The sequence below is a fragment of the Medicago sativa genome, chromosome 8 (assembly GCF_051527215.1).
Source record: "Medicago sativa cultivar Bolivia chromosome 8, Bolivia_mono, whole genome shotgun sequence".
Taxonomy (NCBI): domain Eukaryota; kingdom Viridiplantae; phylum Streptophyta; class Magnoliopsida; order Fabales; family Fabaceae; genus Medicago; species Medicago sativa.
Genome location: NC_140756.1, coordinates 3,745,268 through 3,766,158, shown reverse-complemented (window position 1 = coordinate 3,766,158; position 20,891 = coordinate 3,745,268). Strand labels below are relative to the sequence as shown.

The 20,891-nt window shown below is 38.1% G+C and overlaps 1 protein-coding gene across 9 annotated transcripts in view; it reads right to left on the bottom strand.

Moving 5' to 3' along the window:
* The window catches only part of LOC146896234 (beta-galactosidase 6-like), a 28,197-nt gene extending 8,399 nt beyond the window's left edge, over positions 1-19,798 (bottom strand). For 7 of the 9 annotated variants that reach the window (XM_085734469.1, XM_085734471.1, XM_085734470.1 and 4 more), the window contains exons 1-2: positions 16,281-16,434; positions 15,659-15,752 (exon numbers count right to left, since the gene is read on the bottom strand). In XM_085734469.1, the coding sequence (XP_085590595.1) occupies positions 15,659-15,752; positions 16,281-16,297 (111 nt within the window). In that variant the 5' untranslated portion in view covers positions 16,298-16,434. Of the gene's footprint in view, positions 1-15,658; positions 15,753-16,280; positions 16,474-16,593; positions 16,913-17,164; positions 17,253-17,346; positions 17,425-17,671; positions 17,810-18,340; positions 18,427-19,486 lie in introns of those variants that run through there. The other 2 variants (XM_085734474.1, XM_085734477.1) reach the window with 2 other exon arrangements.
* Between the last annotated feature and the right edge of the window lie 1,093 nt (positions 19,799-20,891).

Sequence of the window (20,891 nt, the reverse complement as noted above, 5' to 3'; positions counted from 1 at the left end):
ATCGAAACCATGGCTGAGGGCAATAAAACTTGTACAGGAAATAGCCTTGGAAAGTTCTTGGATACAGGTCGCCGTTGCTAGGCGTGTCAGTGCTGGGTAAACATTGGATGTTCGCATCTGTGGTCAATGCTTTTATTTCATTTTCATTCTTTCATTTTTCATTTTCAAACCCCATTTTTGCCTGAACCGCCCTTTCGGGTTTTCGATTCACCGGGGAATAAAATTCTTTTCATTGCCCCATTTTTGCCTGAATTGCCTTCATAGGTTGTCAATCAGCGGGGTGCTCATTTTTGCCTAAGCCGCCCTTTCGAGTTTTCGACTTAGCGAGCTTTTCATTTGTATATTGTTTCAATTTTTTTCATTTTCATTCTGTTTTTTTTCATTCTTGCCATTGACCACAGATCATCCCGGGGAGTAACATGCTCGTAACATGTATTGAAATGGACATTGACATTCATTTATTCATGCATGTTTCATTGAAATGTACCCTATTGCTCAGGTTTGCTTTCAAAATAGACATAAAAAGATTTTTCAATTTTCAAAGATGTTTGTTTCAGACATTGACATTATCAAATAGAGAGGAAATATTTTGTATACAGCATTGAAAGTAGAAAGAAAAATAGAGTTTCAAACAATAGCACAGGCTCAAATTGATGTAGAAGAGTGAGAGTCAGCCAAAGGCATGACTTCACGGATTTACAAAGCTTGGAAAATGGTAATTTTATTGGTTGGTGATACATTGAACACGATGACCGCTATATTTCATAGAGATTTCGTATTCACAAGTACAGAAGCTTCCGGTGAAGACGATCATTGACAGTTGCAGATGCCCCACGGGGTGATGGTGACTTGCCAGATATAGTTACTTGTCTTTTATTGTCAACCTCATTTTTGCATGAACCGCCCTTTCGGGTTTTCGGCTCATCGAGGCGCTCATTCTTGCCTGAGTTGCGTACAATCTCAGCGAGCTCTTTCATATTCATTTTTTTTGTCCCTAACTTTTGCCTGGATCGCCCTTTCGGGTTTTCGATCCACCGAGAAGCGCATTTTTGCCTAGGCCGCCCTTTCGGGTTTTCGACCTACCACGCTGTTCTTTTCTTTTTAGACAAAGTATTTCTTGAGTATATCGGCATTAACAGGATTTGGGAGCTCAACACCATCCATGTGTGTAAGAATCAAAGCACCACCAGAGAAAGCCTTCTTGACAACATAAGGACCTTCATAGTTAGGTGTCCACTTGCCCCTTGGGTCGGGTTGCTGACTTATCCTCCTTTTCAATACAAGTTCGCCTTCCTTAAATTCTCTAGGTCGGACTTTCTTGTCAAAAGCATTCTTCATTCGTACTTGATACAACTGTCCATGAGTCATAGCATTCATACGTTTCTCTTCAATCAAATTCAATTGATCGTACCGACTTTGACACCATTCAGCCTCAGTTAATTTTGCTTCCATGATCACTCGAAGAGATGGAATCTCCACTTCCAGAGGGAGAACTGCTTCCATGCCATATACCAAAGAGAAAGGAGTTGCCCCGGTTGAACTGCGTACTGTAGTACGGTAACCATGCAAGGCGAAAGGTAGCATTTCATGCCAGTCTTTGTAAGTAGTGACCATCTTCTGAACAATCTTCTTGATGTTCTTGTTAGCGGCCTCAACTGCACCATTCATCTGAGGTCTATAAGGAGAAGAGTTGTGATGTTCAATTTTGAATTCTTCACATAAAGCTTGCATCATGCTATTGTTCAGATTGGAACCATTGTCAGTGATGATCTTGTTAGGAACACCATATCGGCAGATGATGTTATTCTTGATAAACTTCACTACCACTTGTTTGGTCACATTTGCATAGGAGGCAGCCTCAACCCACTTGGTGAAGTAGTCAATTGCCACTAGAATGAAACGATGTCCATTGGAAGCTTTTGGTTCAATTCTTCCGATCATGTCAATTCCCCACATAGAGAAAGGCCACGGTGAAGATATAACATTGAGAGCGTGTGGAGGCACATGAATCTTATCAGCATAAATTTGACACTTGTGGCATCTCTTCGCATGTTTGTGGCAATCACGTTCCATAGTTATCCAGTAATAGCCGGCTCTTAACAATTTCCTTGACATGGTGTGGCCCGAAGCATGGGTCCCAAAAGTGTCATCATGTACATCATGCATCAATTTCTCAGCTTCTTGTTTATCAACACATCTCAACAAGACCATGTCATAGTTCCTCTTGTATAAGATTTCTTCGTCCAGCAGAAATCTGCTAGCCCATCTTCTCAAAGTCTTTTTATCCATGTTGGAAGCACCAGGTGGATATTCATGATTCTGCAAGAATTGTTTGATATTGTAATACCAAGGTTTTCCATTATTCACATCTTTATCAGCTTGATCTGGCATATTTTCAATAGTAAACACATGAGCGGGTCTATCAAGACGCTGCACCTTGATTACAGGCACGTCATTCCAATGGTTCACACGAAACATGGAGGACAAAGTAGCGAGGGCATCAGCCATTTGATTTTCATCCCGAGGGATGTGGTGCAGTTCAACCTTGGTAAAGTATGTCAACAAACGTCTGGCATAGTCACGGTAAGGGATCAGCTTCTCATGATGAGTTTCCCATTCACCCTTTATCTGATTAATAACAAGTGCGGAATCTCCATAGATGTCAAGGTGTTTAATTCTCAGATCAATGGCTTCCTCAATGCCCAAGATGCATGCTTCATATTCGGCTATGTTGTTCGTGCATTCAAAAGTAATTCGAGCGGTGAAAGGAATGTGGTGCCCCTGCGGAGTTACAATGATGGCTCTGATTCCTTTACCATAAGCATTAACAGCACCATCAAACACCAATCCCCACTTGCTATTGGGGTCCGGCCCTTCATTGATCAGTGGTTCTTCACAGTCTTTCGCTTTTAAATACATAATCTCTTCATCAGGGAAGTCAAATTTAATTGGCTGGTAGTCATCAAGAGGTTGACAAGGAAGATGCTCAGCAAGGATACTTCCTTTGATGGATTTCTGAGCTTTGTACACAATATCATATTCAGACAACAACATTTGCCAACGCGCGATCTTTCCAGTAACAGCAGGCTTCTCAAAGATGTACTTGATTGGATCCATTCGGGATATCAACCAAGTCGTATGATTCACCATATAATGGCGCAGGCGTTTGGCAGCCCAAGCCAAGGCACAACATGTCTTTTCAAGCATTGTATACCGGGTCTCACAGTCGGTGAACTTCTTGCTCAGATAGTAGATATCATGATCTTTCTTACCAGTCTCATCTTGTTGACCGAGAACACAACCCACTGAATCATCTAACACTGACAGATACATAATCAAAGGCCTTCCTTCCACTGGCGGGACAAGGATAGGTGGCTCCAACAGGTATTCTTTAATGCTATCAAAAGCTTCCTGGCATTCATCATTCCACACAACAGGTTGATTCTTTCTGAGCAACTTGAAAATTGGTCCACATGTCGTAGTCATATGAGATATGAATCTTGAAATATAATTCAGACGTCCGAGGAAACCTCTGACTTGCTTCTCAGTTTGAGGGGCCGGCATCTCTCTGATGGCTCGGACTTTGTCAGGATCAACTTCAATGCCTCTCTGGCTGACAATGAAGCCTAGCAGCTTTCCAGATCGTACACCGAATGTGCACTTGTTAGGATTCAACCGCAGCTTGTACTTTCTTAATCTTTCAAACATCTTTTTCAAATACACAACATGCTGCTCTTCATCACTTGACTTCACAATCATATCATCAACATATACTTCAATCTCTTTGTGAATCATATCATGAAACAGAGTGGTCATACCCCTTTGATAGGTAGCACCAGCATTTATCAAGCCGAACAGCATCACTTTATAACAGAACGTTCCCCACGGAGTGATGAAGGACATCTTTTCTCTATCTTCAGGTGACATCCGTATCTGGTTATAGCCAGAGAAACCATCCATAAAAGAGAACACTTTAGACTGAGCAGTGCTGTCAACAAGCACATCAATATGAGGCAATGGGAAGTTATCTTTTGGACTGGCTTTGTTCAGGTCTCTGTAATCAACACACATTCGAACTTTCCCATCTTTCTTTGGTACTGGTACAATGTTGGCAATCCACTCAGGGTATTCAGCTGTCATGAGGAAACCCGCATCAATTTGCTTCTGCACCTCAGCCTTGATCTTAAGAGCCATGTCTGGACGAGACCTTCTCAATTTTTGCTTGACAGGAGGACATTCAGGTCTTGTCGGTATCCGATGTTCCACAATCTTGGGATCTAGACCCGGCATATCTTCATAAGACCATGCAAAGACATCTGGATAATCATGGAGAAGCTGAATGATCTTCTTTTTCACCTCTGGCTCAAGTGCAGCACCGATCTTGATCTCTCGCTTGTTTTCTTCTGTACCCAGGTTGATGAGTTCAATCTCTTCCTGGTGAGGCTGAATGGCTCTTCTTTCTTGCTCAAGCAGTCGAGTGATCTCATACGGTATCTCTTCATTATCTTCCTCATCTTCGGCTTCATATACGGGGAATTCAAAATTTGGAGGAACCATAGGGTCACTGTGTTCAACGGGTTTATTGTGGTTCAATCTGCATAATATGATTGGAATGATTTTAGAAAAAATGTTTTTTTCATGCAGATTTTTGAAATTAATAAGAAAATAACAAATGTTTTGATTTTTTCTGGCATTACCATTATTTCCAAGAAAAAGGCACTAAAAAGTAAAAAAACAAAGAGTCGCGGAAAAGACGACAACTTTTATTGATAACGGCAATGCCGAAACAAACATGCCCTTACAATGATATCACTTTCGCCTTGGGCAGGGCGGAAGGATTGTTATTTTGAAAACAAAAAAACATGAGCAACAAGACACATTACATGGAAGCATTCATGACTAAAGGAACATCAATGGCCTCCCAATTTCTCACGGTGCCTCCTGGTACAACAAATGTAGGCACACAACTTCTTTCAGCAGCATCTTCAGTAATAGCATTGATGAACCCAGCACTGTAGAAAGTTCCTGTTGAAACACCAGAGGTTGGGGAGAATCCAAGGCCCTCTTTACGCTTGTTTTCCAAAATCTGAATCACTTTGCCCCAGCCAGCAGCTTGTCCTTCTCGAACAGCTTTCTGGGCGTCTTTCAATGAAGCCATGCTAGTACCAGCCCTCCGGGGCTCTGCACCCTCGACAGTCATGCCTTGAAATGACGTCCCTTCAGCGGACCCGTTCTTCACAAACTTGAGCTTTTGATGCAAAGTAGAAGTTACTGCTCCAGCGTCGTGAATCCACGGTCTTCCGAGGAGACAACTGTAAGAAGCATTGATGTCCATGACCTGGAAAGTAATCTGAAATGTCTCAGGACCAATGGTAATGGGCAAGTCTACTTCCCCAAGAACATCCTTGCGAGATCCATCGAAAGCCTTAACCAGATAGCTACTACCTCTCAAAGAGATTCCATGATGGCTCAATTGCCTTAGTGTGGATTCAGGCATTACATTCAAAGATGATCCAGTGTCCACCAACACATTGGATATCATGTCAGACTTGCAGTGTACGGAGATATGCAGAGCCAAGTTGTGATGTTTCCCTGCTTCGGGGAGTTCATCATCACCAAACCCCAAGTTGTTGCAGGCAGTAATATTACTCACTATCCCATCAAATTGATCCACAGAGACTTCATGATCAACATAAGCCTGCTCCAGTATCTTCATCAACACTTTCCTGTGGGCTTCTGAGCTCAAGAGCAGAGACAAGATGGATATCTTCGATGGAGTTTGCAGCAGCTGGTCAACAATCTTATAATCACTCTTCTTAATAAGCCTCAGAATTTCATCCAGATTAGACTCTTCAATAGATTGGCCTGATGGGCCAGTGCTCTTGTCAATGGGAGGATCAACTGGTGGAGTTATGGTGGCAATAGGTGTGACCACCTTCTTTTGAAACAAGGGTGGGCGGACTTTTCCGCTTCTCAGAGTTGTAATTTCACCGGCAACATTGTCAACTGTAGCTGGGGATATCAGAGGCACCTCCACCCCATTCTCAATCATGGTTGCATTGTATTTGTAAGGAATTGCTTTTGTAGAGGTATACGATATCGGACCAGGTAACCTGATCACCAAAGGTTCAACATTCCTCGTATGAGATGCAATTTCAACAGGAGAATCATGGAACACTGGCACAATCACACATACATCACTGGTAATTAAGTGCTTGTCATCCATCAGACTCTGGATATCATCTCGCACCACACGACAGCCCATAGGATTCTGGAGACATTCTGAACAGGAAGCATGATCGTGATTGAACAATGAAGCTTGACAAAGCTTGGCATGTAGTGGTACCAAGGGAGTAACGACATTGCGGACATCCAGCATGGGATCATCTTGAGGAACGGGGATTCCTTCGAAAGCCTCGATCATATTGACAGCAGCATGGTTTGGAAGTGGATTGTCAAGAACATGAGGAACACTATTCTCAAAGGTCAACCTTCCTTTTTCTATCAGATCTTTCACAATATATTTCAAAGCATAGCAACCCTCAGTATCATGGCCTTGAGCGCCTTGATGGAATTCACATGTAAGATCATGCCGGAACCTGGGAGGCAATGGATTAGGCAGAGGCTTGCCTGGTCTAGTGACACAATGTCCCTTAGCAAGTAAAGTTGGGAGCAGCTCAGCATACCGCATTGGTATTGGTGGGAAAGAAGGTCTGGGTCGGGGACCCTGTTGTTGCTGCTGTTGCTGTTGAGCAGGAGGCTGTTGTTGTACTTGTTGAGCAATGGCATTGACGAGTACTGGTGGTTGACCCGGTGGCAGAGGATACTGTTGATAGAATGGCGGGAAGAAAGGATGTTAAGAGTATTGCATGTATTGATAGGGCAAAGGCAATTGTGTAGCAGCTGCAGATGGGTTACCAGATACCATCCCTACTTCGGATTCTTTCCTCTTGTGATGGCCATTACCATACTTCTTTGGTGCACTGGCTGAGGATTCACCTTTCTCAAGAACAATGATGCCTTCTCTGACAGCCTCCTCTAGACGAGTTCCCATAGTGACCATGTCGGAGAAGTTGTTTGGAGCAGAGACTATCATCCTTTCTTTATATTCCTTCTTCAGAGTCTTCAGGAATGTCTGTGTTAATTCTTCCTCATCTAGTCGAGGAGAAACACGGGCAGCTGCCCCTCTCCATCTCTGGGCATACTCACGGAATGTTTCATCTGACTTCTGAGACAGAGCCTTAAGAGAGTCCCTATTCGGCTTCAGACGGGTATTAAATTCATAATGGCTTTCAAAAGCAGTAGCGAGTTCCTCAAAAGTATGGATGTTGTCTTTGCTCAAACTAGTGTACCAATCTGCTGCATCATCTGTCAAGCTACTTTGGAAGCAGTGGATCATCAGTGCGTCATTATCTACGTAGTTAGCCATCTTTCGGACATACCGGATAACATGGTTGTGGGGACAAGCAGTTCCATTGTATTTGTCAAATTCTGGCTCTTTGAATTTCTTAGGAACCTCAAATCGGGATACCAAGCATAGATCACGAGCTTTAGCAGGAACGCCATTGTTTCCACGGCTAGCCTTGACCTCACGGAGTTCTCCAGCCAACTCCCTTAACTGTCTTTTCATAGCTTCCATTGCGGGATCTTGTCCATGCGGAGTATCGACATCAATCACTTGTTGCACAGTGTGGACAATAGGATCAGTGACAACAGTAGTCACCTGAGGCATAGCAGTGGATACGGGAATCTGTCCTTGACCAGCAAAACCAGAGACACCAGCAGCAGTATTAGGAGAATAGTAAGCTGAGAGCCCATAAGGACGGCCGTTGGGCATAACAAACCGAGCGTCAGTAGCCACAGTAGATAGTGGGATAGATGGAATTGCTTCAGTAGAAACTGGGACAGATGTGGCTGGTTGTTCTTGTGCAGCCAGTAAAGCAGACATAGTGTCATGAGCCTTAGCCAAGTCTTCTTTCATAGCAGCCAATTCGGCATGGAGCTGAGCATTTTCTTCTTCAAAGTTAGCCATAATCCTTCTCTTGTGAAATCTTGTTTGATGAATTCTATCTGGTTGGTAAACTTTGCGAACACGAGCCACTTTTCAGACTGCGGCGGACAAAACCAGGAGGCAATGAGCACGAGAGAAGTTTTTTGTGACCAATGAATGCATATGATGCATGAAATGTGTTAATGCATATGCAAAAAGACTCTTTTTTGTGCTATCGAAGGGTTTTTAGACAAATTAGAAGTTTGTAAACATTACTAAACAACAATTATCATAAACGGGAAACAAACAACCAGCATACAGTTTTACAAGACGATTCCCTTTGAAATGCTAAGCCAAGGGATAGACTTTGAAATGTAAAACAACATAAACAACTGGAAATAACAAACACGAAAAAAGAAATCCTCAAGCATAGGAAGTGGAAGCGTCATCCTCAGACTCAGACTCATAGCTGCAGTATCGTGCATAGAAGTTACGGGCACGCCTGGCCCTCTTAGAGTCTCTCATAAGCAACCTATCTTTCTCTTCAATCTCTCTCTTAGCCTTAGCTAACTCTTTCTTCAGTGTCAAGACCTCATGAGTCTGCTGCTCACCCTTTCCATCCAAAGTCATGATCAAGTTCTCAGCCTCATAGTATCTAGCCCTCCACTGATGCTTCTCTCGACTCTCCATAGCTAGATGCTCCTGATACATCTCCTGGGTAGGTGGGAGTAGAGGCAAAGGTATGGTAGGAACAGATGCAGACACATATCTCATAGAGGGGTAAGGCATACCAATCTCCTCAGCTTGGTTTATCACCCACTGTGTATAGGACTCATGAGCAACACCGGACCTTACACCCATGTGCTTCACCTCTTTCTTCCGAAGCTTGGACCAAGCATCCATGAAATCCTCTTTTATTCCCGTGGGAGCATTGGAGTAGTGAAAGAAGTAAGGAGAGGTAGCAAGATTGATGGGCTTTTCTTTCATCGGGAAACCAAATTGTCGCAAAGCGAGCTCCGGGTTATAGTTGATTCCACCCCGGGTACCAAGAAGAGGTACATTAAGAAACTTTCCTCCACCGAAGATGATTTCCTTGACTCTAGAAGCTGGAGTGAGCCAAACCACTTCATTAGGAGTGAGAGCCATAATCCTTTGTGAAATAGACCAATTCCCCGGATTGTCGTGGAAAGACTGCGGAAGGTGCGAAATAAACCACCTATAGAGGAGAGGCACACAACAAAGAATGTATCCACGACCTTTGTCGGAACGATCGTGAATAGCATGGTATGTGTCAGCTAGCAAAGTAGGGACCGGATTCTTGGAGTGGAAGATCATAATAGCATTCATGTCCACGAAGCCATCAAGATTCGGAAAGAGAATAAGCCCATAGATGAGAAGTGCAAGAATAGCCTCAAGAGTGTCCTGACAAGTAGTATTGAGGTTGGCTTTCCCAAGAAGATACTCTGAAGTGAACCCTCGGATACGTGCTTTAGTGACAAGATTCTTGGAGACGTCGGTGGTCTTGAGATAGAGATCTTTGGCAATAACCAATGGAGTAGGAGGATTTTCAGGTCCTGAGAAAGGCACCCCCTTAGAAATAGATAGACCCATCAAGGAAAAATAAGCCTCTAGAGTAGGCACCAACTGAAAGTCGGGGAAAGTAAAGCACCGATACTCCTGATCATAGAATTGCACTAGAGTGTGCACAAGCTTCTCATCCACATTAGTATGGAGAATAGTAAGTAAAGCCCCGTAACGATGTCGGAAACCAGTCTGATCCTCAACTTTGAGTGCCAAATCTCTCAAACTAGCCAAATCCACTTCCTTGAACTTATAGGACTTAGTCTTCTTCATTCCTACAATGTTTACAAATTCAACTTGTCTAAACCCTTTGATAACAATGCATGGAAAAAGTTTATGCATGTATGCATGTATGCATGAATGCATGATTATGTTCAAGTTCGGAGAAAACATGGTGGGTTGAAGTTCAAAGTCGAGGAGTCACGGGTGGACACGGTGTCCGGTGAATCTAGGGCTTTAGGATAATAGTAACCAGGTTCTAAGAAGGTTCCCAAGTTGCAACCTTTCCGATGTATATCACGGTGTCACGAGACAACACTCGCTCCATGATTATCCGCGGAAGGTCTAACTTGAGTGTAGTATCGCGTGACGACTAAAACTCGAGACAACACTCGGTTTAGCCTCCGCACTACGTCCTAGAAAATGGCCATGGATGGGTTTGGTTATCTACGGTTCATAGCGTCATAGAACAATTAGAAGTAAAGTGCCTAAACGCGACAACACGCGCCGATAACATCACCCCCAAAATGCCTCAGCTATGTGGGATTGATCGCATAATCCAAAACACGAGGCAACCCCCGGAATGAATTGTCGATTATATCCCTCCTAAATCCTAAGTTCACTCAGCCCGGGTGCAGGACTTTTGATATTCTCACCCCACACGTTTGCAAGAAATTAAACATTTATTCACATAGGAAAGCAAGTAAAAGAAACAAGCAAAAAAGAGCGCAAGCGCGGAAATAAAGACTAGGCGTAACTCTCGAATCTCCCCAGTGAAGTCGCCAGCTGTTTTATCTTGGTTTTCGGGTGTCAAACATGGATTACGTTTGAACCTTTTTAACCGGTGATATCTTATTTTTTCTTGGGAAGGGAAAAAGTAAGCAAAACCCTTGAGAATCGAGGTCCGGGAGTTGTTTTCGCTACGGGAAGGTGTTAAGCACCCATAACGACTATAGTATCCTATAGGAACCGTCTTTACTTTCTACGCGTGCGCTCTATTTTTAAATGGTATTTTGAAAGTGTTCATTAAACCTAAGAATATTCTAAGTGAAGAATTGGAGGGAGAAGAATGTGTTTGAATTTTTTGTTTTATTTGAATTGAAGGAATTTTGTTCCTTGCCTACGTACCCGTTTAAGGGATCAAATCCACCGTAGTTCTCTTCCAAAAATGTTTTTTTTTTGTTGGTTGATTTTAAGTTTGAAAATGGGATTTTGAAGAATAAGAGGGAGAGAGGCCTCAAGGGCATGAGATTATGAAATTGTGAGGTTTGATTAGTTATTTTGGAAAAAGGTCAAGTATGATTACAATTCATTGAAATTTGATTAAGAAAATAAAAGGGAAAATTACAATGGGATTTGGATCCCAAGGTTTATTTGGAAAATGGTTTGAGTGATGTTGTTCACATTTTTTTGGAAAATTGATATTCCTAAGTATAAAGCCTAATCATTCATCTAAACATACAATCCTAAACATACATCTAAACATGCATATTCTAGCTATATACCTAAAGTGGTGTGTGTGCATGTGTCGGTGCTTGTGTCGGTGTACATTATTAGAGTCCATTGTCCTTATTACATCATGCCCTAGTTTACATTCTATGGTCTTGCAAGAATTAAAAATGGCGTAAAAGTAAAGTACAAAAAGTCCTAATTATTACATACTAAGCCTTGGTAAAAGTTAAAGTACAAGAAACTAAAGGTGAATATGAGATGAGATGAGAATGCTTATGAAGAATATGAGACATGAAATGATGGTTAGTAACACATGATAATATCAAGAGAAATAAAGCAAGAAAGACACTATAGCCCAAAGTATAGAAAACAAGCCAAAATAAAGCAAAATGAGTGCAAACATGACTAAAATTTGCTCATAGAATGCAAGAGCCATATGACCTATAATTCTCACACTCCAACACATTTTTAAAGGTTTGGAATCAAATTTTGGAATGGGAATTAAGGCAACATGGTTAACTTGACATTTTGGAAGCAAACTTAAGCATATTTGCATTATTTATTTACACAAGTAACTTGTAAACTAAGTAACCAATCAAGATTCACACCTATGCAGCAATACCAAACACAAACAGTAGCTAAAACTCCATGAAATCAAGTGGTATAGGTCACAAATATTCATCAAGCAATTGGGATTGAAATCAAGCAAATTTTCATTCATTTTTAGCACAAAATATCACAAAGTAGTAAGAAAATTAGCCACATTATTTTTACCAATCTTTAATATGCAAAATTATCACAAGAACACCACAAAATTATCAAGAAATGTGTATGAAAATTTTTAGAATTTTTTAAAGAATTTTTAGACACAAAAACATATAAAATTTCACAATTTTTTAACAAAAATAGTAAACAATTGACGAGAAAATACCACACACTTTTTAACCAAGATTCAACACATGACAATATCACAAAAATATCAAGAAAACGATCAAGAACACATAGGAATTTTTTAGGAATTTTTAAAGGATTTTTAGGCGAAAAATAGGCAAGAAAATCACTAATTTTAACAAGAATAGAAAAAAAATGCTTCAAATATTTTTTCTCAGGCTTTAGCACAAAAAAATGTCACAAAAATGTTAAGAAAAATATCAAGAACACATATAAAAATTTCTAGGATTTTTGTGAACAAATTTGGACAGGCAGGGGTGTATATAGCAAGAAAATTGCAAAGACATGCAGGAATGGGGGGGGGGGGGCGCATAGCAAATCAAACAAACAGACATAGAATTGGGCCTTGGAGGCGGGTCAGGGCTGAACCATGGGTTGAACCGGTTCGTTGGCCTATATAAGGCCTCGAACCGGTTCAGGTTCATTTCCCCTCTCCCCTTCTCTCTCTAGAACAAAGACTAGAGAGAGAGAGTCTGCAAATGACTCTCTCTTCTCCGACGAGACATCCTTTCTCCGACGTGGTGGCCCATGGTGGCGCCGCCGCGTCGGAGCCTCAACCAACTCCGATCTAAAAACTGAACACATCTTCTTAAAGCTCTTTCTCTCCTCTTTATGATTCTGAAAACGTTTTCTTGAAAACGAGCTTAGATCGGAGTAGATCTAGGATTGAATCATTCGGTCTTATGTTTTCAACTTTCATGAAACGAAACCCTAACATACTCTATTTTCTTCTCTGATTATGAAATTGAACTCGTATTTGAAAAACAAACGGTGAATCTTCATGACTTTTCAATTTAGGGTTTCGTTTCGAATTTTCTTTGAATTTCTTCGAAGTTTTCACTTCGATTCACCGTTTATTTTCAATCTTGAGTCTTCGATGATGATTTAAAGTGCAGACGAGAAGATTCTTTTGAATATACCTGGATTTAGTGGAGATTCGAATGAAAATCCTTGAGAAAATTTCTGATCCTTCTTCTTCTCACTCTCTTGGACTGTGATCGTGTGAATCCACTGGATTTGCACTTGAATTGCAGTCCTCACAGTTCGATGATGATGATTCTTCGAAGAATCTCTGAGAACTAGTACGAAATCCACTTCGATGTTGCTCAATTGGTGATTCTGGAAATTTCTTAGGGTTTGCACGTGATTTTGCTAATTTCCTTGTGTTCTATGAAATTGAACTGATTTTGATGAATGTAATGGTTTCGTGATGTTGAATTTGGCAAAAACTGAAGGATTTTGTGATGAATCTGTTGTTTGGAAGTGTAACTGAATCGGTTAGGGTTTGAAGATTTGTTGAATCTTCAAGTTGTTCTTGAATTTTCTGGGTTTGATCTGTTTTGGTGAAGTGAGAGAAACTGAAATGTGTTTGTGGTGATTTTTTGATGAGTTGGCGTGAAGTGTGTGGTTCTGCAATGATTGAGGCCTTTTATAGGCTGACACTTGTGCCTGAGACCCAGTAATGAGCTGACAAGTGTTATGGAATGATGACCTGGACAAAATTTGGACAAAAGGACCAATCTGCAAATTCTTAAAACTAAAGGGCTAATCTGCAAATAAAAAAATATTCTGTAAATTTTTAAAAGACTTAAAAACAAGAAATTTCGAAATGAAAGACTAAAAAATATTTGAGACTAGAAAAGGGACTAAAATGCAATTTTTGGAAATTAGGACTAAAAAATGAAAAAAAATAATAAAATTGAATTAAAAAACGTAATCTGAAATAAACGTAAAGTGGAACGACTAAAATTGACAAAACGGACTAAAACAAACCAATGGCCTAAATGAGGTACTTTAAAGTAACCTCTCTCTGCCGAAATTTCGTGTGAAATGACCAAAATGCCCCTGGGGCTGAAACGACTAAAAATGACTCAGATGCAATTTTAAAATGGATTTTTAACAGGAAATTAAAGCAAGAACTTATACAAACAAGATTAAAAGACTCAGAGACAATTTCAAGAGTTTAAACAGAGTTTTGACACATGAAAAGACCAAAATGCCCCTAGGGGCAAAACTGACTCAAAATGACTTCAAATGCAATTTTTGAACTGGATTTTGACATAGAATTGAAATAAGGACTTATTCTAACCAAATGAAAAGACTCAAACAAATTTTTAAAAGACTGAGAAAAATTTTGACATAGGAAATGACTAAAATGCCCCTAGGGGCTAAACTGACTAAAAAATGACTCAACTGATTTTTTTGAAATGAATTTTGACATGAGATTGAAACAAAGACTTATACAAACCAATTTAAAAGACTCAAAAAATTTTCAAAGATTAAAATGAGTTGAATGCAGGAAATGACTAAAATACCCTTCTGTGTGAATTTTACAAATAACATTGAAATAAGATGCAGAGAAAGATGCAATTGATTAGAGACAGTTCAAATGACTTATAATGCAAGAAAAGAAGAATTGAATAAGTATTTTTAGGTCCAAAATTAGGGTATAACACACCTAAACACTACATTTTTAACACCACATTTCACAATTTCATGAAGATTAAGAAGCCATATATACATTATCTCTAATTAATCAAAACCTACACTTACTTGAACAATATGGAAGAGTGGTCCAAAAGACATAGTTTTAAGAAAGAAAGAAAGAAAGACTATTATGAATCCTGTTTCAACTACATTACACATACACATGCCAAACTTTTATTCTGTTAGACTTGCACTAAAAAATGTAAACTCAATCAATTATTGAAAGTTACCAATACACATACCAAAAGCCTTATTAACAAAAATTCTAGCTACATCAGACCAAAAAAGAAGTCGAAATTCTGTTCTGTTACACCAAAAATATGACAGTTGAATCGGCAACAAAACCACACCATAAGCGGAAAAATGGCCTGAGAAATCCGCAACAGCAAGTCAGCCAAACATGACATAGCAGTAGCCCTTTTAAATGAGAAAAATGCAGGTGCACATGCCAGGAAAATTCTCCAATTCTTTGGTTTTCTACTATACATTAGTGGGATTCTTGATGTGCAATCTTGAATATTCATAACAAAGAGAATAAAAATGTCCAAAATTTTAAAAAGAAACTGTATTTCGCAACTTTTAATTGCATAGTTTTTGGCATATTCGAATAAGAGAAGGAAAGTCACAAATATATGGCATGAGTCCTTGAAGCTTTTTAAGGGTTCACAAAAGAAAAAATAACTAAACATGAACAAAATCTTGTGTGCAAAGAACCTTAACATCCCACTGCCAATAGTTATATGTATATAGAACACAGAAAATAGCCCAAGTATGCACTAAGTGTCTCATTTGCAATTTTTACTTGTCAAATATTACTAAAGTTTTAGTAAATGAAATACATTTTATCATTGATATCAACTCAACTAAACATTTTCTTAGGAACCATGCACAACTCAAATGAGACACTTAAGTTATAAAGAGACGGAAGTAGGATAAAATAATAGCACGTTAACACCTCCACTTGAACAATGCTTATACCTTCGGGGAGTTCTGGCTGATCAAAGGGACTACAGAGTGTCTTTGCAGCTCCTGTCTCACCCTTTGTCCTTGCTTTGACAATTTTTTCCACCTCCTGAAGCATTATAAACCAAGAACAGTTTACCAAGAAAGCACCAAACCGCAAATTTAAATACTAAGTGATCATTACCAGAAACCCCTATCTTGGTCCCATAATTCTATGAAGCGGTGTCTCATTCCAAAAATAAACATATCATGCGTCAATATTTTTTCACTATACAACACAACTATTATGAGTAATAAAGTTTCAACTGTAGCTCATCCCTTTATAGCACATCTTTACCAACAGCTAATCACTATATAACTAATATGAAAATGAAATTCATCTATATAACTGATGCAGTATGACAGATTAAGGTTCATATGGATCCTAAACCTAAAGTGATAAGAAAAACTTTGATATTGTCCTGTAAGTTGTAACCATGATTTGATAACATCAAGAACATGATTTGATAGCATCAAGAACACAGTAACAAAGATTATAGAGGCTTAATTTATAAATGAACACAATTTAATTAGATTTTGTACTAAACTTATGTGAAATATATCAGATTTTATATGAATAAATTCATGACATTAATACCTGAAGGCCCCTCTCATCTGTGCATCTTTCAAGCCTTCATCCTCATCCGATCATATAATTTCGGAAAAATAAAAATATTTACCAGCTAATGCAGAAATTGAAGTAGCAGTATTGTTTACATGATATTTAGGCTCAAGCATCAAATAATTGATGTTCTTACCTTGACTACTATCCAATGCTCACTGCTATTGTCCTGCAAACGTAGTACATGAAATGAAATTAATCATCTTTTTTATTAAAAAATGGTCCTATTAAAATAAAGACACAACATAAAAAAATTACATAAAAAAATATATATTGCCTGGTTGCCCACCTGCACTATTATGGGAGGCCTTAAAATTGTCATGGCTGTTGAACATTCCAAAGGCTAGACTACATCCCAGGAGCGAACCGGCAATGCTTCCATGCACAGTTTTGGCAAGAACAAAAGTCCCTTCGTCGTCTCGAAGACAAATACCAACACCGGTGCGATTATGGGGGATAGAAAAAGCTGCATCAACGTTACATTTGAATCGACCACTCGCAGGGGGCTGCCACTTGATCTGATGCGGTTCAGCAATAACAGATGCTGCAGGAACATAAACTGAACTGTAATCAGCAGCAGACTGTTGCTGCAGACCGTGTGGTGCAGGCTGCACAAATGAATCATGTAAGTAAAATAAAATTGTAAAACACGAAGGCATAAACACAAATGAAACCTGATAATCTATGTCCATTTTTCCCATTTTTGGTTGCATACATACTTTTTCGAAACCTCACAATGCCCTTGAAGATAATGTTCTAAAGGTCACTGATATATCATCTCATTCATCAAATACTTGTCCAATTAGACAAAAAGATACTAAAATATATTTATTACAATATATAATACAACTTGGTCTCACCAGTTTTCTCAAGAGTGGCATTTTTTGTTTTCTTAGAAACTAGAGTTTTTGAAGCAGATTCATTAGGCCTCTTCTTTCTTTGGTCCACCTTCAAAACAGAATGACAAGTTTGTCTCAAATCACAGTAATAACGATAATATTATAACAAATGAAATAACATCATGATAGCAATGTGTCATTACCTTCTTCACAGGAGTCTCTTCCTCGTCATCTTCATCACTCTCATCTTCATCTTGACTATCACTATCAGAATTCTCCATCTACAATTATCAAGATCAAAACAATATTAATAAAATGTTGAGCTCAGACATGCATAATCAAGACTTATATTTACTGAAGATGAGAAGGAAATTTGCCTAAGCTGAGAACACTATATGATAACCCCCTAGCACTTTTAACAAATTTATCTCATTTCAACTTCGTATATATTAGATTGAAGGACAGTATGACTACCAAAAATGGACAACTTATAGCAACATGCAACTAAACAAAACATTTATCGAATACCTCATCATCAGAGCTTCCAATTTCATCATCACAATCTTCATCTTTCACATCCTTTAGATCAACAACCTTCACATGTTTTGCAGGTGCAGCATTTTTAGCATCAGCTTTTTTAGGTTCAGAAACCTTCAATTTTCATGTCTGAAAGTTTACTAAGCCAGTTACTCTTGCCAAATTACTAAGCTACTAAATTATTGCAGCACACCAAGAATTTCAATACAGATTAAAGCACAGAAAATGAGACTTCTACTTTTAGTCCCAATCAACACATAAACAGATGTGTTAAACATAAAATCATTTCTGCTACTCCTTAGACCCCCAGAAAGCACTCTTCTCCTAAAAAGTCTTGCTAAGATTAGATTCACTTCATGATTATTTTTTCTGCATTTAATTATACATTCTTTATTACATCAACCAAGTGTTCTAACATGAATAAGTGCAACATGATCAGACTCATTATGAGTTTAGTAAATTCATTAATGAATGCAATGTAACTGTAGATAGAAACTATGCACAATTGCCTAATTTCAGAAATATGCAGATCAACTAAAAGCTCAATCAAAGTATGCACATATGCAGAAATATTACAGAACATTGAAACCAAGACTAAAGCAACATCCTGTATCACACCACATATCAAATTTTATCAGATCAGATACACAATTGCCTTACTTCCACTGGATGAAGTTTTTATTCATGAATATTAACTGATTCATGTTCCACCAGATTTTGCAGCAACTCCAACAAAAATCTTCAACCTGAAAATTAAAATAAGAAAACATCTTAACCAATGTTCTTATTTCATTTCTAATCATTAACACTAATACTAATAACAAACATTCAAAACTAAACCTGTCAAGATTTATTAAAATAACAAATAAGCAAATTTATTATATACATAATAAATTTATATTGCAACTACTACTAATATAATACATTAGTCTACTTAATTGTACATCAAACAACTATTAAATACTACAAGTTTATTATCATACATTACCTTACTACACAATGCAGCGCATTGTGTTCACTTACGTCATTTGAGATTCTCTTCTAGATTAAGTTTCATAATCACAATCAACTTCTACACTAATCACAAGTTCTGATATAAATTTATCAAATGCCTTGTATTCATATAGTTCTACCAAACCAGTCCTAAAATTCAGTTTACAATAGTCAGAGCTCAACTTCGTCTTTTTAATTAAAATATCAAACGACGTCCAAATTGAGTAAACGAACATTCCCTGGAAAGCTTAGAATGTATAGTTTATAAATATTATTTTATCTTTGGTGTTTAACAATCTAATTCATACAGTTTTATCAAAGAACTTGCATATATACAGAAACAGGGCAGAAACTTTAACTCAACTTGAAACCTGAATTGCTCATACTTTACTCAATGTAATTCAACGATTCTTGAGCGTATTCTGTAGATATTTTTGTCTACTTTGCAATGGTTCAAGTTTCACTCTCAAATGATCTTTGTATAAAAAACTATGCTCAATTTACTAACAGGGTATCCAATCTGCAAATTGCAGAATTTTACTTTCTCTTACTTACTCAATTGATTCTACTTTTACATTTCTTAATCTAAAACATTATTATCATGATATAATAGTATAAAAGTAACATTCAATAATAAGATTAGCACTAACATCCATGCCAATTTCAATCAAATGCAAACACACTGATTCAACATGCAACAACTTCATCTACTAAGATTTCTATGCATGAAACATGTTCTATTATTCCCAAACTACAATTCCCAATTGTCAAAACCCTAAATCATGCATGAGGAATGAGGGAAAGGGAACCCACCTTTAATTCTAGGTTGATGATTCAAGCACAATTAATCTTTTCTTGCTCCTAACTTCATCAGTTCCTTGCTTTCTCATTAATTCTAGCTTTTCCTCAATTTCATCAATTTCTTCAAGAACCCTAATTTCAATTTTATCCCCTTTATCTCCTTTATTCTTCTTCGCCAACTTTCCTTAACTTCTATAGCCATACAAAGAACTACCCATTACCAAATTCTTCTTGCATATGATGATTTGTGAGTTTGGATTGGACTTTGGTGTAGGATGGTGAAAGGGAGAGAAAGCCGTGAGAGTGAAGGGAGAGTGAGGAAATATAACAATGAAATCATACCACTCCATATATATATGGGGGAAGGCAGCATTTACAAATTTACCAAAATACCCCCATAAGGGCAAAATGGTAAAAAAAAAAGGACAAGAATTGTCCTATATAGCATATTCCCTCCGGTCACTATTATAAGCAAAAATCAATTTTTTAGATTCATTCAATAAATGATGTATTTGGTCAATAATATAGACCAAATACATCATTTATTAAATGAACCTAAAAAGTTGACTTTTGCTTATAATAGTAACCGGGAGTATAATTATCTTGAAAGTTGTGCAAAATTGATGTACCAATTTTAAAATGCAAAAAGAAATTATATTTAATAGATATGATTAACGATAAAATATATTCTATAACAATCAATCACAAATAAAGTTATCTGTGCATCGCACAAGTAAAAACACTAGTTCTTTTTTCAATGGAATAAAAAATGGGGGCTTCTATGGTGAAGTTGCTTTTGTGACTTTTTTGGAAAAGTCGCTTATGTGGCTTGATGGGAGAGTGCCACGTGGATGTCTTTTTAAATCGGTTATTTGGAAAAACGATTTTAAAAAGCTTTTGTTTTAAGAAAAAAGATATTTTTAATTTCTTTTTTATTTTTGTTTTCATTATTATCCCTCAGGATTGTATTCCGGCTCTGATACCAGATTTGGAGTGGGGTTTCTTGCGGATTTTTCTCGAGCTTCTTTTAGAAGTTTCTCGATATTATCTAAACCTTGAAAAGGTTGTAGAAGTATTTTTGCTCTTTTTCTTTGAATCTCTATTTTTTGGATAGAGTTGTTGACGGAACTTTCTTCAATTTCATTTTCTAGATCTTCAATTAGATCTATATGCGTTTTCATTAAAGATTGAGCTTTATACATTATTTGTTTGAATGTTATTAGATCATAATACCATTCTATGTCACTTACTAGATGTTGCAACCTAGTTTTAAATATCCTTAGTTCTTCTTTTAATGTTAAACCAGGCATATTTATTGGTGGATTCTCCAGCGGAGATTTTCTTGTTCTAACATTTGTTCGGTTTTTATTTGTTTTAACATTTTCTCGATTTTTGTTAAACCTTGAAAGGGTTCTAA